Source organism: Phoenix dactylifera, chromosome 3, assembly GCF_009389715.1.
Source record: "Phoenix dactylifera cultivar Barhee BC4 chromosome 3, palm_55x_up_171113_PBpolish2nd_filt_p, whole genome shotgun sequence".
Taxonomy (NCBI): Eukaryota; Viridiplantae; Streptophyta; class Magnoliopsida; order Arecales; family Arecaceae; genus Phoenix; species Phoenix dactylifera.
This window is the reverse complement of record NC_052394.1, coordinates 618,264-641,564: the sequence shown is the minus strand read 5'-3', so window position 1 is coordinate 641,564 and position 23,301 is coordinate 618,264. Positions and strand designations below refer to the sequence as shown.

General features: G+C 44.5%; 3 protein-coding genes across 7 annotated transcripts; 2 read left to right on the top strand and 1 right to left on the bottom strand.

The window, feature by feature from the left end:
* Window positions 1-3,542: 3,542 nt before the first annotated feature.
* On the top strand, window positions 3,543-9,088 carry LOC103723673 (protein OCTOPUS-like). Of its 3 annotated transcripts, none has more exons than XR_005510874.1 (2): window positions 3,543-7,102; window positions 7,177-9,088. XR_005510874.1 is itself a non-coding variant. In XM_026800195.2 (2 exons), exon 1 carries the CDS (start codon window positions 3,865-3,867, stop codon window positions 5,728-5,730), a length of 1,866 nt encoding a protein of 621 aa, XP_026655996.2. In that variant the 5' UTR covers window positions 3,544-3,864; the 3' UTR covers window positions 5,731-5,779; window positions 7,637-9,088. The 3 variants fall into 3 exon arrangements, 2 of the variants coding, with proteins under 2 accessions (XP_026655996.2, XP_038980061.1); XM_026800195.2 differs by having other exon boundaries at window positions 3,544-5,779; window positions 7,637-9,088; XM_039124133.1 differs by having other exon boundaries at window positions 3,544-5,779; window positions 6,939-9,088.
* A 421-nt stretch (window positions 9,089-9,509) lies between these two features.
* On the bottom strand, window positions 9,510-11,729 carry LOC103723674. 2 transcript variants are annotated; one of them, XM_008814656.4, is made up of 5 exons: window positions 11,420-11,729; window positions 11,210-11,305; window positions 10,516-10,653; window positions 10,371-10,432; window positions 9,510-10,028 (listed from the first exon to the last, which is right to left on the bottom strand). In XM_008814656.4, exons 1-4 carry the CDS (start codon window positions 11,627-11,629, stop codon window positions 10,391-10,393), a joined length of 486 nt encoding a protein of 161 aa, XP_008812878.2. In that variant the 5' UTR covers window positions 11,630-11,729; the 3' UTR covers window positions 9,510-10,028; window positions 10,371-10,390. The 2 variants fall into 2 exon arrangements, with proteins under 2 accessions (XP_008812878.2, XP_038980062.1); XM_039124134.1 differs by having other exon boundaries at window positions 9,640-10,432; window positions 11,420-11,727.
* Window positions 11,730-12,154: 425 nt separating this feature from the next.
* Window positions 12,155-21,334, top strand: LOC103723675 (reticulon-like protein B12). Of its 2 annotated transcripts, none has more exons than XM_008814661.4 (4): window positions 12,155-12,750; window positions 13,281-13,455; window positions 14,372-14,583; window positions 20,853-21,334. In XM_008814661.4, the coding sequence occupies exons 1-4, from the start codon at window positions 12,366-12,368 to the stop codon at window positions 21,017-21,019; spliced, it is 939 nt and encodes a 312-aa protein (XP_008812883.2). In that variant the 5' UTR covers window positions 12,155-12,365; the 3' UTR covers window positions 21,020-21,334. The 2 variants fall into 2 exon arrangements, with proteins under 2 accessions (XP_008812883.2, XP_008812882.2); XM_008814660.4 differs by having other exon boundaries at window positions 12,156-12,750; window positions 13,275-13,455.
* Window positions 21,335-23,301: the final 1,967 nt, after the last annotated feature.

Genomic DNA, 23,301 nt, shown 5'->3' with positions numbered 1-23,301 from the left:
CTTAGGATAGTATATATCGTACGCCTTGATCCAAACAAGCTCTTTTTAATCTTTCAATTTTATTTTAATAAATTATTCTTTTATAATACTATTATAAAATAACGAAATAGCAATTTTTAAGCAACTTTCCACTAGACCAGCCATTCCGTGCCTTCTCAATGGTCATTACATAGTTTTCTCAATTATCCTTTGAAATAGAACTTATCTTGGGAAGGCATTAAAAATTTGATCACCTTTTTGTTCCCTTGTTGTAGGACTAAGAACTGCTAAAGGAAATAAACTTTTAAATTAGACAATGAGAACATCACGGAGGAGAAGGAAACGGAGATAAAAGTATTTAAAACCAAAGGAAGTGCCAATCTAGTGTCAAAAAGTTCGTGGCGAATGTGAAAGCATACAGAATATATATCGTCAAGACTAATAGGTAGAATAATTTAATGATAGTAGGATATCATGATTAATTGTACTCCTTCATCATCCATTCAGAATGTAAGACCGAACACCATCATATCGCACAATTGTAACAATTATGCGGCCACATGCCTTGATGAGTCATGTCCGAACCCATCTTCTGAGTTCTGACCGAGCCAGGTGCATATCCGGTTAATCCGCGGTCAGAATACTCAAATCTGTCTGTGGCCGGTAAAGCATCTTAGATTAGAGACATGTCTTCTCCCTCTGCACGGATGTATAATATCTTTTTATTATTTTTATAGAGTCAGGAAATATTCGAGGGAGAATCTCTGTCTCTCCAAACAACAAATTTCTTCTCTTGCTCTCCCTAGGCAATTTGTCTGGTACGAGTTATCATATACACGACTGTTGTGGTTCAAATTTGGCCCAAGGATGGCCACGTCGGAGAAGTCGGAAAAGCTATCGGTCGAGATGAAAAAAAAAATGCTACCTTTCGTTACATGCACAAAGCGCTACCTTTCGTTACATGCACAAAGCCTCATCAGTATTTTCGGTGAGAATTCTTCGATGCTTAAGTTAGGGTAGAGTATTTGTTGGCCAAAAAGGTCCTTAGACGTTACCTGATGGGACTATTTATAATCTCCACAGAGGACACCCAGATAGCGGAGACATGATCCGTTTTCATCATGAAAGGAGATGGCGCTGGCCAGGTGGCGCACGGCCACGGCTTGCTTGAGATACATGGTTTGAGCTGTCTCTGCATGCGGTATGGGGCTGGCGTGTGCCGTAGGGTATAGCCCTTACCAATAAATATGGTTGGGGCAGTAAGGCGTAGTTATTTGTTGACGTATTTTAGCGTGGCCATCAAACGAAGCAGGGTGCGATGAGGTTGTCGCAGAGTGTGGTTGTGGTGCGTACTGGGCGAGATTAGCTCGGCCTTTGGTGGGGGCCGGGGTCGGCCTTGCCCGCTTGGCAGGGCACTGAGGTTGGGCCGACATGGAGGCCACGATAAATATTTGGTGAGGTCGGCTTAGCAGGTTCTGAGATCAGCCTAGCCTTCTTGACTTTGAGATATCCTTAGCAGGGCGCCCCGAGCTTGGGTCGAAGTGCATCGTTGCATAAGGCACCCTGATTTTGACCGGGGCACATCGTCGTATAGGGCACCTCAAACTTGGCCGGGGCGAATCGTCATTGTAGACTCTAGAGGAGGTTGCTACAGGTCGTAGCAATGGAGAGATCTGACCGAAGTCGGCTTGATCTTCGGCGAGATCCGAGGTAGGACTGGATCTTAGCGATACCGAGGTCTAGTCTGGCCGCGCTAAGGTCTGCTTGATCAGAACGAAATGGTCCCCTGCTTTGAGCAGGAAGATCCATTTTGGCCCCAATCAACGACCATCCGGTCCATGCATGAAACCGATTTAATTATGAGTCCGGTGGACGGCACGCCCAGCACAAACGAGACAAAAACACCGTGGAGAGAGACGACAGAAAAGATGCTGGGAGGCTGCAGGGAGAGTGGGGGAGGACAGGAGGAGGCCTTCGTATAAAGCAAGGGCCATAGCAGGAAAGGGCAGCGGAGGAGGAAAAGAGGAAGCCCCCCGGCCCCACTTCAAACAGGGCACTCCTCACGTGACGCCTCGTCCCCCGGGCAAGCGCACTAGCACAGCACAGCGGCATTGCAAATCCCAACATCACGTGATGTCCGTGACGGGCGGAAGGACTGCCGTCCTTCCGGAAGGGCAGACCCGGACGCCCTTCTCTAGGAGGACGTGTGGCCCCCTCGGCCGTATCCGATCGCATCGCATCGCACGGAGCAGCAGCGGCAGCAACCTCCATCGGACGAACGACACTTGTACTCCCCCCTCGCGTTGTAAATCTCGATGGGCACTGGAGCGGAGCCGTAAGCTTGACAGCTTGCCCTGCACTGCAGCAGCAGCAGCAGCAGAAGCAGCAGCAGCTCAGGCGATCATAGCAGTCCGGATCCATTTTCTTTTCTTTTCTTTTCTTTTCTTATCAGATTCTATCTATCAATCGCGGAAGGGCGCGCATGATTGTGGATCGAATATCGATGCTGCACAGAAGCTAAGCGAAGAGCGACCGGCGGACCGGCGGGATGCATGTCTGCTTGGCGCCTTGGCCTGGAGAGACGGAAGGGCTTTCCGGGCATACCCAACAAAGCAAAGCGCTCCATTCCTGCAATTTCCGATGCTAGTTGTATCGCTGCTGCAAATAGTAATTTTCTTTTTCCTCTAAGCCTGACTCCACGCCCGATCGGAACGCGAATAGCAAATTTGCGGATGGCTTCTCTCTGTTTCAAAGATGATAAATTGTATATCCGTACCGACGAGATTTAGAATACCTCCACAAGTCGTGCATGTTTCCTTCTTCCCAATTTTGCATACAAAATAGATGCATGCATGCCTGAAATGTTCGAAGCTCAGCCAATTATTTAAACAGCAAGAACAAATTAATAGCCTCGGCCGCAAAGGAAGAAAAAACTATACCGGCCTTTCATGAATCATGATGTAGATTATAACTTGTATTTCTCACTCGCGTATATGACTCGGCTCTTTTTTAAACGACCAAGGAGTTCTCGCGGGAGAGTTTTATATTTTATCATATTTAATATCGAGTGCTGCTAGGCAATTAATAAAATCCTATTTCATCAACTGATTTTCCTCTTCACATAGGAATAGGATTAACAATTAGGAGGAAGGAACTAGAAACGCACGCTAGCTTGCGAAATTTAACATCATACTGGTCGTATTGAAGACAGACGGACATTCCAACCCTAGCTGCCAGACATAGGGGGAGGGGTGAGGTGGGGGATCTAGAGATTATCATTCCGAAGACTTAACGGGGTGTGCCGTGTGCGTACCCAAATTTTATGAATCGATTCCATAATTTATGCAACTTTCTCGACGCCTAGCGGCTATATCCTACTCCCGCCCTAGCAGAGACTTGTCACACTTGTGTACGGAATCAAGACGCGTCGGAAAAAAAAAAGCGAAAGGAGGATGGAAAAGGGGAAAAAGAAGAAGAATAAAAAAAACCCCAGAATACACATGGGACGAAGAGGAAAATCGTTAAACTGGAAAAGTGAAAGAGAAAAGCAGATGGGAGGGTGCAAGGGGACGAAGGGGCATGGCATGATCGCTTTTAATTTTTTTTTTCTCTTTTTCTAATTTTCATTTATGTTTTTTTTTTTTTCTTTACACACCTTTACGGTCTTTGAAAAACCCTTTCCCCAGTCCCTTCTCCCTCCCTCTCTAAACCCTTCCTTTCTTTCCTAGTTTCCTCCCTCACCCCCTGCGCTCCTCCTTCCCATTTCCCAAAATCCAATCCAATCCAATGAGAAATAGTATCTCGCACCAGGCCCAGCTGGCCGATAATGTTAACATGCCAAGAACCAAATACTAAGCAGAAGCAGAAGCAGAAGCATCATCCATCATGAGTCTCCAAGTCCACCAGCCGACTCACGACCAACTCCACCGCCTCCCTTCTTCCTCTTGCCACCTCCACCCTGACGAGCTCGTCACCGGCTTCTGCGCTTCGTGTCTCCGCGAGCGCCTCGCCGACCTCGACACCGCCGCCGCCGCCTCTTCCTCCTCCACCCGTAAGTCCACTTCCTCCTCCGCATTCAAATCCCTCTTGTTCAAGGCTGCTGGAGGAGGGCCGCCCACATCCTCGAACTCCACCTCCTCTTCCTTCTTGCGCCCGGAGCTCCGACGCTGCAAGTCCTTTTCCTGCGGCCGTGGCGACGGCTTCGCCGGGCCCCGCGCCTCCGCCGCCTTCGAGCCCCAGCGTAAGTCCTGCGACGTCCGGGTGCGCAACACCCTCTGGTCCCTCTTCCACCAGGACGACAAGAATCGGCACCGCGACGTTGTCCTCCCATCCGCCGCGGCGGCGCCGGCGGGCGGCCAGATCGAGGTTGAGTGCCTCTCTGCCTCCGTCGCGGCTCCCGTGCTCGAAACCCGGGAAGAGGATGAGGCGGAGGAGGAGAAGCAGCAGGAGGAGGAGCAGGGGAGAGACAACGAGGACGAAATCACGATCATGGATCCCGTCCTGGTGGTGGGAACGTCGGGGGAGATCGAGGAAGGAGTGCGGGAGGAGGAAGCGGAGCTGAAGCCGATGAAGGACCATATAGATCTGGACTCCGGCGCCCAGGCTAAAAAGCCTCCTCCCAAGGACCTCAAGGAGATCGCCGGCAGTTTCTGGCTTGCGGCCTCCGTCTTCAGCAAGAAGCTCCAGAAGTGGCGGGGGAAGCAGAAGCTCAAGAAGCAGCAGGCCGGCAGCAAGGCGGCTGCGTCCGCTATGCCGCCACCGGGGAAGCCCCACCCACCGTCCCGCCGGTTCCGCGACACGCAATCGGAGGTCGCTGTCGACGCGTTCGGACGGCGGTCATGCGACATCGACCCGCGGTTCTCCCTCGACGCCGGCCGGATCTCCTTCGACGACCCCCGGTTCTCGTGGGACGAGCCGAGGGCCTCGTGGGACGGCTACCTCGTCGGAGGCCGATCCGTGTTCCATCGCCTCCCTCCCATGCTCTCCGTCGTGGAGGACGCCCCTGTTCCCGCCGTAGAGCGATCGGACAGCCAGATCCCCGTCGAGGAGGACGCCGTGCCCCCGGGCGGCTCCATACAGACCCGAGACTACTACTCGGACACGTCTGGCCGGCGGCGGTGGAGCTTCGAGCGGTCGAACTCTGTCCGGAAGGTGACGGTCGAGACTAACGAGCCGAAGCCGGCCTCCGATGCCAAGGTATCTCCCGGCAGCGGCACCGAGTTCTTCCCCTTCCAGCCGGGAAGCTTGCTCGACAGGGATATCTTGCGAGGTTTCAGCTCAAATTCTCTGAGGGAGGACCGGTCCGAGAGCTTCGAATCGGCTTTCGGAGAGCCCTACAAGGGGAGTTGTACAAAGAAGCCCAGGAGGTGGGGCAAGGCATGGAACATCTGGGGGCTTATAAACCGCAGAGGCGGGAGCAGAGGAGGAGGCGGCGTGGTGGTCGATAGATCCCTGTCGGAGTCCTGGCCTGAGCTGCGGGCGCGGGGTTGCAGCGGCAGGATCTTGCGGTGCAACAGCAGCGCAAGCTCGAGGAGCTCTTTGGGTGGAAATGGTGGTATCGGGAGCATGAGCAGGAGCGGCATGGGGAAGAAGAGGAGGGAGGAGATTGTGTTGGAGAGGAACCGGAGCGACAGGTTTTCTCCCACCCACTTTGACATTGGGTCGCTCAGGTGGCGGGATGGGGGATGGGGGAAGGGAAGGAACATCAATTCTCACCACTGGGCAACAAGGAGCACGCTCGGATCGTACTGACTGACCCACTGCACGCTTTCGATCAGCTTCATCTTCTTCCTTCCTCAGAGTAAGCACAAATTTCTGTATCGTTCCTTCTTCTTGTTAGCTAGGTGAAAAGGCATTAATGATATTTGCGTCCGTTGCCTCATAATGCATGCTTTTCCTGCTGCTCATCATCCTGTCATTAGCATTACAAAAGAAGAATATCGTTTTATTGCGAACCATATGGGGTTAGCTTTGTGTTTCTTTAATACACATATCCATATATCTACCACATAAAGTAGAACATATTCTTGACGAAGTAAACCATATTTACATATTCTTGCTGGGCTTCCTCTTTTTTCTTTTTTTTTATACCATGATTTTTGAGTTTATAATTTTAGTTTCTTTAATACGGTTCTTGTTTCTGTTTAGGCTACTCTATTATAGAATGTATGAACATTTGATGTTCGTCAAGTTATTAATTAGCTGTTCACAATCTTGAAACTTTGGTAGGGTTCCTAATTACTATTTCTAATGATTAAGTTATCCTCGCTTTAAACCATGAAATGCTGGCCCAGGACCTCACCCAACAAGCTAGTCGGAAGAGATTCTTTGGGTTTCCTGATTTACCCATTGCATAGTCAATGTAGGACTAAACATACGCCGACACGCTTCTCGCATGCTCTTCCCCATTTAAGCCCTGGTGTTCTCGCCATGCTAAATGTCTAAAAATTCATCGAAATTCAATCATAAATATTACAAATCAAATTTAGACCCATGCTACAGTCTTTTAGTCTATATGGGTTATAGGCCGGGCCCGTTGTAATGCCATTTGTAACGATCCGGTGTCTCACCCAAAAAGCTCTATGAAAGGTATTGTTTAGGTTTTTTTGGTCCTATATAAATACTCAGGATCTATCCATTGTATAGCCAATATGGGATTGAACATATGCCCGTACGGTCCTCACAACACAAACTCAAAACCGGTCTCCATTGTTGACTAAGTTTGCAGGGGCTTTACCATTGTTATTTCATGTCACGGGACTCATATGCTCAGCTTTTGAGCAGAGTCTTACTGTATTACAAATTTATGTATTTGGATATCGAGGCATGCTATTTTGATGGAATTGTCTTTTTGCTCTCTTTTGAACAAATAGGCTTACTGCTTATCGATGTTTTTAGGGGATATTATACTTTTTCATTAGTACAACAGTTCAATTAAACTTAGACATCGGTCCTTGTAGATCATGAGGTACCATAGGAATAACTATGAAGGTTCGGATTTTCCCACAAAACATTGCTGCTGGCCTTTCAGTTCAAATCTAGCACAGGCTACTTAGGCCTCAGCCATCTTTCTGCTATATGTCGCTGCTGATTGCCTGCTCATTTATCTTTGGATGCTCTTTAGGTAAGATCCACACCCGAAAGTTGACATTGTAATTTGGAAAGAATGTAACTTTTTTTTTTTTTTTCTTTTGTGAGAACCTGGAAAGAGAAGTTGAAAAACCGAATGACAGCATGCTGCAGTAGTTCTCAGAGGTTTGTCGCATGTCACAGTATGCCAGTAGGGGGTTCAAGGAAAACCACATCGGAAGGAGGAGCAAAGAATGGACTTATTTTGACTGTAATAGGAACTAATCACAGTATTGTTTTGGAGAATAGAGAGAATAATCATATAGAGAAATAACTTGTGGAATCTTGTCGATTGGGATCCTATGCTCTAGCTGATGTCAGTGAAATTTGAACGATATATGTACGGATAGTTTCCGGGGGAGACAGCTTGGCTGATTAGCTGCTGTTAGCAGTCTCCAATTTGTCAGTTAGGCGGTGAGACCTTGTCTTCTGATTTAACCTAAACGGACATACGATGCTGTGGTACTCCGTATAAATGTAATGCCATTATTGCTTGCCGTTTCAATTTTGTATATAATCTGGTTGACAGGAGTATCGCTGGACATGATCTGCAGTACAATTATCTTCAGCGATTAATGTCTTCCAAGCTTACTGGATGTCTGTTTTGAAGCAAACTGAATGGCGGCAGCTCAACAGTTGTATCTCCTCCCTCTGGAGGAGGTTCCCAAGTTCCTAGCTGGGAGGTAATATACCCACCTGTTTGTTCTCGACGATTCTCCTGTTAATGCTTTGAAATTGTAAGCTGTAAACTTTGACAATCCGGTTTTGGTGGATTCACCGTAGTTCATCCAAACCAGCCACAAGAAGAAGACGAAATAAGCCGTGCCAAACCAAACTGCAGGCTTATTACAATGTTCCAATCATTTCCATGGGCTCGTCTTGCAACTTTTATACATAATTAATTTTAATGTAGCAATTGTTATTTGGCAGCTAATCTTCTAATTATAATGAGTGTTTTGTAGATTGACGATTTTTTTTTTTTTCTAAGTTTAAAACGCCCTGCGAGCTGGAAATTATTATTTGACGAACAGCAACATGGTCGTATAACTCTTGTTTCATATCATACCATCTGATGGTGACTGTTATTATTAGTTGGTTTTTTTAATATTCCATAACAATGAAAGGCATCAGTTTTTCTGTTTTTTTAATAATTAGTATCTTCTGAAAAATGGTTGATGCATCCAATTATGTCATTTGTGATGATGCTGTAATTAATGCAGTAATATTGTCCTTCCAAGAATGAATAGTAAAACTGCCATGATCGTCGACAACTTGTTGCGCATATAGTAAGTCTGTTACTGCATCATCACAATTGGGCTAATACGGCCCATGGAAGACTGCTTGGTCTAAGTCGCCGCATTGTAGATGATAACAAGAGTCATGGTAATGATAAATGATGCAACTTCGGCGAGCCCCATGGCTTTGACAAACGGGACTCGATGTGTCACGTAAGTTAGATTAAAATCTGACTTTAGATTTTTAAAACTTAGGTTTTGGATTTCTCGGAGGGAGGCTCCGGGATTGTGGACTGATTTGGGCCACTGTTGGAAGAGCCCAGGATATGAATCGAGTTACCTTGTCGCTATGGTCGCTCCAACTCAAACTTGCCCGGGTCCGGGCCCCGGCCCATTCCAAACGGCTGCGAGCGGGAGTCTGATGTCTCAGAGATCCTGTCAGCGATAATGAATTTAAAACAGTATGTTGCCGTTCGATGGATTCTAATTTATCTCCAACGGAGATTGTATGATTTCTTTTCGCTAAAAACAAAAAAACTGTGCCCTATGGTTTGATGGATCGTATCGTAACAGGAGAATCTCCTATTGGAATTCTAGAATTTGTGGAAAATTGTGTCACGAAATCCGTGGCTGAAAGGGCTGTAACAGCTAGGGACATGGTTGTTTTTTCGGGTAATCAAAGTCGAAGATACGCAGCACGATGGGCATGGGCCATGATCAAGCGATTCGAATCTGCAGGGTTCTCATAGCCGCCACCTGGTTCATGCAAGCCTCCTTTTAGCCAGGCAACTACTACCTAAGATGATTCTCCTTCCTTTTCAATCTTATCAGCCTGTATCCTGTGCATAGCAACCTTTAACCCATGTCGGGCGGCCAGAGGAACCCAATCCTTAATTAACCCCCCCCACATACACAAAAAAAAAAGCCGTGCTGATTTTAATGAAATTTACCCCGACGGAAGGCGTACTACCTTCTTAGAGTGCCAAACTAGGTTAAAGTTTCCATTAACCCGGATGCCAGGCGGTAATTACTGCCCATTCTGCAAGGAGAAGGCGACATTTGATTCCCAAATAGCGGACATTTGCTTCCCAAAAAGCGCATCCGACGATCTCCTTGAATACACCACACCGCACGACTCTAAATTGAATGAAGGTTAGAAAATTAAAGCAGATGTGAAGTCCTTGAGCGATCGAATTTTTTGTTCTTCCTCCCCCATCTCACTGACATCGATGTACCAATCAATTCTGTGTTTCACCTATGCAGAGTAGATCCACCCCAAACAAAAAATAGAAAAAAATGAAAGAGAAAAAATATTTAATTCCTACTAAAATTTAGAAACCAGACCTAATCATTGCTAATGAATAAGGATAACTATTGTTGTGGTTCAAATTTGGCTCAAGGGTAACCACGCCGGAGGAGCCGAGGAAGCTGTCGGAATGTCGAGGAAGAAGGCAAGCCACCTCCTGCACGACGGTGTATCTGCACAAAACCTCACCGGTGGTTCCGGTAAGAGCCCTCCGATGCTCAAGAGGCTCGCGCCTGCCTGCAATACAAGACCAATGAGCCTCTGCTACAGGCTCCCACGTGTGGTCGTTTAAGGTGAAAACCCATGAAGCGCGCCATTTTTTTTTTGAGAGCCCCTGTGCGTCCCATTCTCCCTGCACCCGTTTGCCTTTCATTTCTTATCTGAGCATGCGAAAAGATAAGCTTGGTAACTCATGCGAAACCAATTACAAGAATGGCCAACAACATTTGCCCTCACAGACTAGTTGAACATAATTGTCCATAGACATTCCAAGCACTCCAGGAGCAGCATCTCTATGGATTAGGAGATTCAATTAGGACAGCATTAGCACAACAGGCAACGCTGCCATGTGTATTATAATACGAACATTGCAGCTAGGCCCAGCAGACGTGTTTGTCTTTTAGAGAATCAGACGAACAAGCGGTAGCACTCAAAGTGCTTATGTATATTGACATCAATACGACACCATGCCAAATGCTAGGGATCGCCTTGATAAACCTTACCTTACCACCATCGAGCGGTGTCATGCGTCGCTCCCATTAGGCTTGTGCGAGGCTGGAACCCCCTGGAATAAAAAGAACAGGCCGTGTTTTGAAATAAAAGTTTTAAAGAAAAAGAGAGAGAGCCTTCAGTCAGTCGTACTCGTACCATATCAACAGATGGAATCCATTCATTCGTCGCTGGATTTCCCTTGCAAGATGGATGGCAGCCCGGCGCATCAGATTCCGGTGTCAGTTCGAAGCTGCTTCCGGTGGATTTTTCCATCCCGATGAAGCCCGTCCCAGTCTACAAAAGCCGGCCGGCGCACAAAGTAGAAGCAATGCATGAGAGAGGCAACTCCAAGCCTAAAAGACAGGGTGTTCCCCTGTGTAACATCTAAAATCAAGCATCATCGACGGCACAGGCATGAGATCAGGTCATGTCATCGCAAGCAGACTTAATGTTTACGCTATCCTAACCTGGAGTAGGTAACCGTAACGATGAAGATCTGGGTTCATAATGCTTAATTGCCTGATCATATCACACGCTACGGAAAAAGAACCAGAAACAGAGGGTCAGTGGAGCCCACGCATGCAGGACAAAAGTGAATCCTCATCCGTGCGTAAACCCAAATCATCGAAGGGTACGTGCAGCGCTTTGGTATTAATAGAGGAATGCAGTGCGTTGCAATAAAATCTATATCCATGCCGACAGACGCTGATGCATGGAAACCATCTCAACCCAGGATCGCCATTGACGTGCAAAGAGTGGTAATATTGATGCTAGAATCACCAACCCCTCGGGAGGGCAAAAGAAGAAGAAGAAGAAGAAAAAAGACAGCAGCAAGGGGATAGAAACAGACCGTGTGGTGCTGCTTATCGATGCAATCGAGATCTTTGTAATACTCTGTCTCCACGTACTCCTCTGCCGCTTCATGGGATTCAGCGGAGACCAGCTTCTACAAGGAATTCGAACTAATTAATTGGTCGTTGACGGAGATGCAGGATGGAATGGGAAGGGGAGAGGAAACCAGGAACATGAAGTGGTGAAAGATAAAAAGAGGAAGAAGCACCTGGAGATCTCGAAATTTGTCGAGTTCGGGGATGGAATGCGGATCGGAGGACTGGAGGGCGTCGGAGGAGTAGTCGCTGCGGGAGGGCTTGGGGTGGCGCTTGGGGGCGCTCTCTTGGAAGTACTCCCGCGCCTCCGCCTCCCTCTCCACCTCCTCGTCCGGCGGCACATGAGCGTCGCTCCGCTCCGGCCTCGACGGAGACAGAGACATACCTCTCCCAGTCCCCCCCTACCTCAGTTTCTCTCTCGCTCGCTCTGGACTCTGGAGGCTGCAGTGGAAACAAGTTCTGTATGCTTGGATCGCAAAACGAAACGCGGCTCTTGGCCAGCCAATGAAACAAAATATCTGGCAAGCCTTATCAGGAAATGAACCAAGAGGAGGTCGTAGTCATAGAGTTAAAAAAGATTGTCCAGGTAAAACCTCACTCACCTTCCTCCTCATCCCGTCAAGACCGTTTCTGCTCTTCTTCGAAAATGGGACATTCTAACGGCGTTCTCTCCGTCTATTTCAAAGATTGCAAATTGAGATTATGATGGATTTATAAAATTATTATTTTCATGTAGTTAATAGTGTACATTTTTATACTAACTAAAAAGTATTTTGATTACTGAATTTGATGATGGAATTTAAGATTATATATTCTTCTTTCATTTTAAAAGCCCTTTCAGCCTTGGAGAGAGATATACGATTTTCTCCTCTCTTTTTTCACTTATATATGTCAATTTCATTTTTAACCTAAACAAAGCATATACATGCGGCAGCTTGGTTCGGCGGTATGGAGGAGTCCATGGATGAGTTCTTCTTTATATACGTGGAAGGGTTGTATCTTAATTGATTTTGGTTTCTGCTATACTTTTATCTCTCGCAATTCGCAATTCACTGATGATGATGCAATTGAGCTCACTCTTGTTAACCACCATATAATGGCATCACTGAAAAAATATCCATGAACGCAAGGGGGCCCGAAGCTGACGCCCTGGTTTTCTTTCCAAGCTGGCACCTCTTGCATCCTTCGCGTGCGATCGACGTTGGAGGGGGAGTAGAGGAAAGGAAAAGGGTCGAGGAGAAAGTTGGTTTCCCGAAAAATCGGAATCAGTCTTGTGTTTTTCAAATCGATGGGGAGAAAGGAGTGGCTGGAGTCAGATTCCACCAGCCCCACCACCCCACTTTCCCCTCTCAGATCCATTCCATTACCCTTCGCAACACCGAGACAAAGGAAACGGAACGGCCGGCCTCTTTTCGCCTCCAAATTTTGGATCCATCCATGGGCGCCTCTGTTGGATTTTTTGGGAGGCAGAGATCCGTGCACGAGATCCTCGGGGGAGGAATTGGTAAGCCTAAACAGAATCTGAGAGCAGAAGTTCCTTTCGAAGCATCTTCAGACAATTTGTTTTGATCGGTCCCGCTTCTGGTCTCGAGGGTTGTTTATGGATTTCTTGGTGTTTGGGGGTCTCGCAAAATTTGGTTCTATTCTTCTTGTCTGTCTCGTACATTGAAGGGCTTTGTCTTGTAGGAATGGGGGCCTCATCGGATCGTCAGAAGTGATTCTACCGACCGATTCTTGGATTTCTACTGCTGAAGCAGCAATAGGCTCGGTTTTGGATATGTTTGATCTCTTACTAATCAGTTTTGTTGTTTGGGAATTTCTTCTTTCTTCATTCCAAAATTTCATCCTAAGCTCCCGATTCCATTTGAGTGCCCTTCTTTGCCTTATTATTTTCGTTGAAAGCTTATAGGAACTTTTAGGATTGCGATCTAGACTCGCTGGGAAAAGTGCTATACGAATTTGCCCTCTGATTAGTGGTTCATATCTTTTCTTATTGGACGGAGCATTTATGGCACGCTTGTGTGACAGTTGCAGATGTGATGCTGTGGAGGAGGAGAGACATAACGGTCGGGATACTGCTTGGAACGCTGGCTGCTTGGGTGGTCTTTGAGAGATCTGGATATACCCTGCTGTCGTTTGCTTCCAATGTTCTGCTGCTCTTGATTTCCGTTCTCTTTGTATGGGCGAAAGCAGCAGCAATTCTTAACAGGTAATCGAGGTTCTATGGAGCCTTTTGCATAATCTTCATTTTGATCAAGTATAACTCTTTAGTACTCGAAGTTTCCATTACTATATTTTTCAGCTATCAATCTGTGGCATGTGATGTGCATTTCACTATGTCGCGTAGAGCATTGTCTGAATTTATGTCCTCCGCCGGATCATAATTGATAGGCAACAAGAATGATAGAGATACTCGGTTGTCGCTGATTATTTATACTCTCTCTCTCTCTCTGCGAGTCAGGTCGCTGCCATTACCAAGTAGGGGTGCATGGTTTAAGCAGCAGCCATTAGTACATGGTGAGCAACAAAAATAGTGCCCACTATCAAATGAGTCTTATCAGCAACAACCTATGAGGCTGCCAGGAATCCCTGATAATCATTACAAGATGCTCCATTGGAGAAGGAATAAAATAATGTTTGACTGCCACAGAGAGGAAAAAGAATGTACCAAACAAACTACAAATTGATCTATTCAGGGGCTGATATCTTAGAATGATAGTGATGAGGATGTTGAAGCTTCATTAGTAATATGCGGCATAAACTAGAAAACAGTTGCAAATTTGGCTTTGAAATGCTAAAAAACCACTTGTTTTGCCCAAGCATCATAATATTTGATTCCTAGATAGTGCATTCTCATGGATACTAGTCAAAGCTCTCTCAGTTGAAAAGTTCTGGAGAAGAAATTGGACATGTTAAGAATGAAACATGCCGGCAAGAAAATAAGCGTAATACTATCTCTTGTGGTTATGCATTCCTTTCAAAATGTTTTGGAGATGAAAAGTCTTCTACCTTCTCATTGTTAACTTAATTACATATTCATTTTTATATTAAGGTGCTGGTTCCTTTTACCTTATTATTATGCCAATTTAATATATCTCAAGCTATCTGATGACATGGATGTGCAGGCCCCCTCCACCAATACCAGAGATGCATCTATCAGAAGAAGCCATAAATGAAGCGGCAATTTTTGTGCATTCTCTTGCAGATATGGCATTGTCAGCTTTTCATAGCATTGCACTTGGAAAGGACTTGAATCTTTTCTACAGAGTAGCCATATGCTTATTGTTGATATCCGTTATTGGCAGTTTGACTGATTTTCTTACTTTGGGTTACACAAGTAAGTGGTTGTCATGCAGTTTTTATCTTATTGGTAGCATTAAACTAATCCCACACCCCTAAATCTATAAAAGAGAAGTTTAATTTTTTAAGTAAACAGTAGGCACAAATAATGCTAGAATTAGGTTGGGTTGGGTCAGGTCCTGGACCCGATCCAAAGAAAATATTCGGGCTCTGGGCTAGGTCGAGGCCCCAAATTTCTTTCAAGATTCGGGTCCAAGTTTGAACCTGAGCCTGACCGAAGCTCGATTGGCTAGCCCTGAGCTTCACCTCTAGGATCCGGTGCAAAACGAGCGAGAGGGGGGGAAGAGAGAGAGAGCATAGAGAAGAATAGAGAGGAGAGATATCAAGAGGGAGACATATGAGGGAGAGAGCAAAGAGAAGATTGGGAGGGAGAGAGGGGATCAAGAGATAGATTGGGAGGGATATGGAGAGGGAGAGAGGAGAGAGGGGGAGAGAGATATCTGGTGGAGAGAGAGGAGAGGGGGGGGAGAGGGGAGAGAGACAGGCAGGAGAGAGTGGGGAGAGAGGGGAGAGAAAGAGATCAGGAGGGAGAGGGAGAAGGGAGAGATTGGGTGGAAGGGAGAGAGGTTGGAAGGGAGGGGAGGGCGGAAAGGGGAGAAAGAGAGAACAAGTGGGAGAGAGGAGAGAGGGGAGATAGATGGGAAGTGAGAGAGCGGATAGAGGGGGAGAAATCGGGGGGAAGAGAGAGGAGAGAGCGGAGAGGGGAGAGAACTAGCGGTGGAGAGAGGAGAGGGGACAGAGTTCGGAAGGGAGAGAGGAGAGGGAACGGAGAGGGGAGAGTAGAGAGAGAATGGAGAGGTGGATCTCTTTTTGGGCTCAAAGTGGGTCGAAGCATTGGGTAGAGCCAAGCCCGAAATTTATTCAGCTCTATTTTAGGTTCAAGCCCGACCTGAAGGGTCTAAGGCTCAACCTATAGTTGGCCGAACCCAACAAGCCTTTAGGTCGGCCCGAGCCCAATTCCAACGGTAGGTACAAAGTGCCCAAAGGCTTTATTAAAGAAGCAAAAGAGAAGTTCAAGTAAATTTAATTGCTTGACATGCTATGTTGTGAATTAACTTCTTTTAATTCATGGATACATAAAATAGTGTTGACTGTTAGAAGCGGCTAGAAGTTGTGGTGGTTTAAGAATTATCTACTAGGAAGTTTGCAATTTGTTATGAAAAAGTTGATTTTTTTTTTTCAAATTTTATGCGATCATGTCATGTAAAATTAAACTAAAGAACTTATGTTGGGCGTGAAGACTTCGGGAGTAGTGCCTTGCCACACTTACTTATGTTCAAGCAGGAGGGGAAAGTTTCGACTCAACCACATGATGGAATTTGAGAAAGAGTAGGAGACCCCACTCTTACTCTCTCATGTCTCTCACTGTCTTACCCATAATATGTACTTCTCATAGACTTCTGCAATGGTTTCTACTCCCGCTCATATATAAATTGAGTGCTGGGTTGCACTATAAATAGAGGGATTGTAAGGAGGTGCACCTACATAGAACAAGAGAGATTTTGAGAGAGTGCTCGGGGCTTAGCATGTTGAAGTGGTGCTTTAGCTGCTTTCAAGCTAATTGAAGGCGAGTGTTGGAGCATAGATTCGAATTCTATCAAACTTTCTTCAGTTTTTTAAGGAGCATTACTTGTCCTCTTCTTTTTGCCACCCAGTTATTTTTATTATTCCCTGTCCCTTGTAATTCTATCTGAATTAATTGAAAAGTGTGGAGATCTTGCCTTGCGGACATAGGCAATTTTGCCAAACCATGTAAAATCTGATGTGCCATGCATTTTGATTTCCTTTTATTTTTCTATTACTATTTCTATTGCTCATGGGTCATAACAATTGGTATTAGAGAACCAAGTTCAAGAAGAGGAAAATAATAGACTGTTCGATATGTCGAGCAACAGCTTAACCAGATTTTAGATCCCAAAGTTTAACAGTGCCAATTTTGCATTGTGCAAGTTAAAGATGATCATGATGTTGATAAAGACGACTATGTTGCTACTTTTAAAGGCAAGGAGCAAAAACAAGAGAGTACGATAGATGAAGAGTTCGTAAAAAATGATCAGCTGGCTATGGCCAACAAGAGGTTGGCTCATGATGAGTCTGTGTTATTCAATGTTTCGTTTGAGGCTACTGCAAGAGGGCTATGGTAGATTTAAAAATATGTATGAGGGCAAGTCTATGCAAAATAAATCTTTTCTCCATGGACAGCTATTCACCCTAAGGATGAAAGATGGGGCCTCTTTGTAGGAGCATCTGAATGAGTTCAGTACTCCGATCAATTAGCTGGCTAGTGGAGGTCACAGTAATGATGATCAAAAAAATCAAAATTTTGCTTTCTTTGATGCAGATTCATGGGATGGTTTTTTCATGTATCTCAGCAGCATGGCTCCTCTCAATATGGACTATGTTGTGCCAGCATTGCTTATGGAGGAGACTCACTGGAAAATTGGTCAAAGCTCTTCTAGTGATGCGATGTTGGCAAGAAGCATAGCTCTGGCAAGGAGCATGGATAAGCAAGGTTACTTCAGATCCGGGTCAAAAGGGAGGAAGAGAGTAAAGTGCTAGAACTGCAGGAAATCAGACCACCTATGGAAGGATTGCGTACTATGGAAGGTGAACCATCATAAGCCTAAATTTGAGTCAAAGGATTCTCAGGGCATTTTAGCTGAAGATTATACTTCGGGTAATGGAGAGTTGTAGGCGATTTAGCAGTAGAGTTTGATGCATCAATGAATTTTTGGATTTGGGGGCCTCTTTTCATATGACACCGCATATGGATTATTTCTACGCCTGCTGTTGGTGTGATGGTGGCACCATTATATGGGTGATGTGCTGCATGATTTCCAGTGTCGACATTTGGATTACAATGTTTACTGGGATTAGTAGCATGATTTCCAGTGTCGACATGTTCTGGGATTACGAAAGAGCCTCCTATCACTTGAAAAGTTTGATGCAGATGGTTATAGATTTTCTAGAGAACAAGTATAATTGCAAATAGTGAAGGGAGCAATAGTAGTAGCAAAAAGAGAGTTACTAGGTAGCTTGTATTGGTTCATTGGAGATACTATGATTGGTGATGCTGTAGTGGCTAGTGCTGTATCGGTGCCTGTATCAACTTGGCACATGTTTGCGTCACTTGAGCGAGCATGGATTGAAGGTATTCCTTGATAGAGATTTACTCCCAAGTTTGAAATCTTCGAGTTTGGAATTTTATGAGGATTGCTTTTAAGGGGAACAACATAGATTCCGGTTTCCTTTGTCTACTAGTAGAAGTAAAGAGTTCTTACAGTTGATTCATTCTGGCATTTGAGAGGCCCAAGCCAAATCCCTTGGAGCATCATATTTTGTTTCTTTTGTAGATGATCACTTTAGAAAAGTCTAGGTCTACGTCATGGAAAGGAGGTCTGATACTTTTGCTTGTTTGAAGAAGTTCAAGGCTTTGGTTAAGAATGAGAAAGGCAGAAGAACAGGCTATTAGCATGTTGAGCACAGCTGGATTGGAGGTCTCTTTTTGGGCTAAAGCTGTTTCATAGCATGTTACCTGGTGAACAGAGTTTCTACAACTGCACTTGTCTCTGAAATTCCTGAGAAGGTATGGTCTAACAAACCTGTCAATTATTCTTTCTTTCATTTTTGGATGTGATACTTATGTACGGATTCTTGAGGATGAGAGAACAAAGTTGGGCCCTAGGTCCCAAAGGCGTATTTTTATTGACTATGCTACTGGAACAAGGGGAACACGTTGTGAGATTCTACTACCCACAAGTTGATTGTTAACTAAGGTATTGTATTCAATGAAGATTCTTTGCAAAAAGGAAAAGTATAACTGGAGTCAGAATTGAAAGACACAATTGAAGTTGAAGCACCAAAGCATGATGATAGTTATCAAGTTGGCGTAGAAAGTCAGCAGGCCAGGTATCATGTGCCAGAATCTGAAGAAGAGCATGGGCAAGAAGAACCGCAAGAAGATTAAGGCAGGCACAGAAGGACTCATAAGTCTCCTACACAGCTCAACAACTATGTTACTGCTTATGTTTGCATAACAGAAGGTGAGCCCAGTTCATATCATGAGGTTTCCGAGGCTATTGATGCTAGCTAATGCAGAGCATCCATGGATGAGAAGATGGAGGCCTTGCACAAGAATAAAACTTGGGACCTGGTGAAATTATCTGAGGGGTGAAAAGCCATTAGTTGCACGTGGGTCTTCAAGCTGAAGAAAGGTTCTCCCCGGTTGTTCGCTTAGAGATTGCCCATATTATTTTGAACATTGGCAATTGTGCTTGATATCGAGCTTGAATAGTTAGATGTGAAGACTGCCTTTTTGTATGGGAATCTAGATCAGGAGATTTATATGTTTCATCCTGAAGGCTTTGTTGAAGAAACAAGAAGGATCTTTTTGTAGGCTAAGCAAATTGTTTTATAGGTTAAATCAAGTGCCAATGTGTTGGGACAAGCAGTTTGATTCTTTTATTATGATCTTGGGATTTCATAGATGTGAAGTTGATTTTTTGCCTATATATGAAAATTCAAGAATGGTGGCTTCATAATCTTGCTACTCTATGTCGTTGAAATGTTGGTTGCTAGAACTAGCAGGGATGCTATTACAACACTAAAAGCTCGGTTGTCTAGGGAATTTTAGATGAAAGATTTGAGGCTAGTGAATCATATTCTTGGGATAATAGTGTTCGGACATAGAATGAACAGGATAGTCTGGATAACTCAAAAGGTTATGCGGAAAAGGTTCTGCACAGCTTCAATATGCAGAATGCTAAGCCAGACGGCACTCTATTTCCTGTAGGCTACATAGTCTTCAGAACAGTGCCCTAGCACCGAAACAGAGAAGGCAGAGATGCTTTGAGTATCATATTCATCTGCGGTGAGAGTCTTATGTTTGATATGGTTTGCACTTTGCTTGACATTGCCTTTGTTTCATTTCTCAAGAAGTTGCTTGGAGAGTTACATGCTGAGTGGAAAGTGGTTGATCTATTGTGATAGTCAGACTACGCTACACTTGCAAAGGAATCCTACGTTTCACACAAGGGTGAAGCGTATAGACATTTAGTATCATTTTGTTCAAGATGTTGTGGAGAACAAGATTGTCTCTATGCAGAAGATCTATGCTAACAAAAATTCAGCTGATATACTCATGAAGCTTGTCGCAAAAAAGTTCACATTGAGTAGAGCTTCTCTTAGCCTTGAGCTTACCTTATGATTGCTGAGAATTGGGCTGTGGCTTCTTGATACTCTTCGTTTTTGATGTACTCAGGGAGATGTTGAAGCAAGTCTTCAAGTGGGAGAATGTTGGGAGCAAGGTTTGCCGTCTCGGTATCAGACCGCATACTGGTGCTCCTATTATAGTGTCAGTACACGGTACGGTACAAGAAGATGAGTCATACTGAGTGTTAGTACAATATAAGATTACTTTCTGATATAGTACGGTATGGTACCGACTGGTACGGCAAATCTTGGTTGGGAGCGAAGACTTGCAGAGTAGAGCCCTACCCACTCACGTATGTCTGGGCAAGAGTGGGGAAGTTCCTACTCAACCCTGTGATAAAATTTGAGAAAGAGTGGGAGACGCCACTCTTACTCTCTCTCATATCTGTCACTGCCTTACCTCCTCACGTGTGCTTCTCATGGACTTCCCACTCTCCCATGTGTTTCTACTCCTACTCATGTACAACATGAGTGGTGGGTTGCTCTGTAAACAGAGGACTGTGAGTTAGTGCACATACATGGAACAAGAGAGAGATTTTGAGGGAATGCTCAAGGCTTTGCATGTTGAAGAGTGGTGCTAAGATGATTTCTAGACTACCGGAAGGCAAGTATTGGAGCATAGATTCGTCTACTGATGGTCCGTCTTTAGCTTTGTGAGGAGCATTATTTAAGCACTCATCTTTTTTGTTTTTGCTGCCCTGCTTATTTTTTGTCTCCATACCTCATAATTATCTCTGAATTAATTGAAAAGAGTTGAGAAATTTGGCATGCTGTCGCATTTTGATTTCTTTTATTTTTCTATTATTATTTCTGCTGCTCCTGGGTTATAAGCAATTATTATCATTTTCTAATCATTTAGAATATCAGAAATAGGATTGATCACATCAAATATTAGAACTTTTTGTTGGCATCATGTACATCTCCTCTATCATGAAATCCTAAGCTTTCAAAAGTTTATAAATGAGGCTTTACTCTTCCCGAGTTATCCCGGCTTGTTAAACACAAAGTTCACTTAATTCCCTGTATTGCTATCAGGCCTTGTCATCATCCTAACCATCCCTGCACTGTATGAGAAGTATGAAGATTGCATTGACAGATACGCGCAATGGGCTTATGCAGAGTTGCTGATGTATGAGAGAGTATATGCCAAATATTTTAGCAAGGCTAAAAATTGGATCCTGGAGAAAAAGAAACTACTCTGATGGTGTTTTTTGTAAGTGTGATTGATGGGGAATTCTGTCTCCTGTTTTCCTGTTGGCATATGTCACTTTCAGAGGTTGAGTGCTGTATGTGGCAGTATGAGCGATGTGTTCAGTTGGGAGGATTTTGGAGAAATTATTTTCTCGGGTTGGAGAGAGTTTAATTCATCAACTTAAATGTCTTGAGTGGTGGGAAATGACAAGGACTTTAAGATATGGATTTCATGAACTTTTGTACCTCGAACAACCAGAAACTCCAAGTTTGTACTGATGGATTTGCGTCTATTGAAGTGTAAAGTGGTTGCAGATTTTTATTCATTGTTTCCAAGCTATGCATTTTAGGTCCCTTCGATTATGTTTGGCTGGTCCCTCTCTAGCAAATTATTTACAGATACCCATCTGGAATCGCAAATGAAGGATTCTCTTAGGTTGGATTTGTCAGTAAAACTTGTAGATTTCTGTTTCTTGTTTGCTGTCTAACCAGTTCTTTGCAGCTCTTGGTTGTGCTGCTTTCAGATTGCCTAATAAATGTGCCATTAAATTCTGGCAATCTAGAAACAAACAGCAGGAGATTAGTTTTCCGAGTTGTTTTTCATCATCTGGAGTCACCATGCTGCCGCTTAAGAGGAGACGGGCAAATCATAGACAGTTGCATCAAGAGATGGACATCATGCTAGCTGAAAAATGCTCATGTAGCTTACTCGGGGTGACTTGTACGTAGTTCAGCAATGGGGAAAAATATGGGAGCCAGCAACAATTAAAAGGATGATCTAAGTTAAGCTCAGTTTTAACGCAAAAGGTTCATATGGTGGCCTCATTGGAGGTTTCTTGTTGGGTGTTATTGTGACAAATCCATTAACTTCTGACATTTTTATGCAGGGTCCTGAAAGGGGACTTTGCTGGCAGGGCACCGCAGCAGTGACGATCTGCTTAGTGTAGTTTGTGGACAAAAGGACGCAATCGAAGAGTACAAAAGCGATCATTAGTTGTATTAGCGGACGGATTAGGACTTAAAGACGAAGGATTAGGACTTCTGGAAGGTTCAGATTTTTAACTAGTACAATCTGTAACTAGTCAATATAACTTGTAGAATCATGAAAAAAACATTTTTAACTTGTCAATATAACTAAGTAATATTCTCAATCGGTGTAAGCACCAAACACATGAAAGCTCAACCTATCTAGTGGTAATGGATGGATACATATTAATCCTTTACACATTGAGGACGAGCTGAGTCGGGGTGAGCTGGTATTTATACAGAAGCTCGGCAAAAAGTATCAGGGCAGGAAGTCTCAGCCCCATCTTTAGAGTTTTTTTATAAAAAGCGAATTGATCCTTCCCATGTGATGTCACCTGACTAGAAGGATTAGGCAACTCCAGAAAGATGTTTCGAGGAATATGATACTCGAAGTGAATCCTCTTCAAGTTGACCTCCCCCAAAATGCTTTTCTCAGCAGTTGGGGCGAAGTTGGCCATTGATAAGGATCCTTCTGAGGCCTCAGAGGCTCAATCAGGAGAGCGCTGAGCCTAAGACTCGTTGTTTGATAACCACTCGGCTATTTACCGCATCATTTCTCCTAGTAAAGCAAATAAAGGAATGAAAGAAAAGAAAAGGACAAAACAAAGGGCGAAAATCCTAAAACTACCAAATGGTTCGAATCGAAGCAAGATGCCAAAAGGACCTACTCGAAACATAACATGAGGAAGCTTTGGTGGAGGGATGGAAGGACAAACACCGGCGGCAAGAATGAGAAAGGACTCTAGTCCAAGACTGGATAGAGAAAGGACATCGAAGACAAAGTACTAGCCCACTCTCAACCTCTCTTCCTAGACAACAGGTTGCAAAATGCTCAAAATGGAGATGACGCTGGTCAGCATTATATAGAGCTTCGAGTGGCCTGGATCGACGCGACTGTTAGGGTACTCAGTTTGATCTCAGCCCTATATCGACCAAACGTTCGATCTTGAACCGTCATTCGAATTGCTATCAGCAAGGCATTTAATCATTGCTCTGAAAATCTTGCTGCTAATAATATTGCTTTGGGAAAGGCAGATACCAGCACACAATTATAAATGCAGTCTTCAAAAAAATTTCAAAGCTGAAAAGACAATCATGGTTGATTGGTTTTATGGCTCACCTTAGCTAGTTGGCTTGACTAGAGAAAAATTACTTCCTTTTCCCAAGCTGATCAAGTTAGCTTGACCTCAGAAATGGAGGATAAGTGATATGCCTCAGAATCAACCGCAACTGATATGGCAAACCGACCAATAGAGATTTACCATAT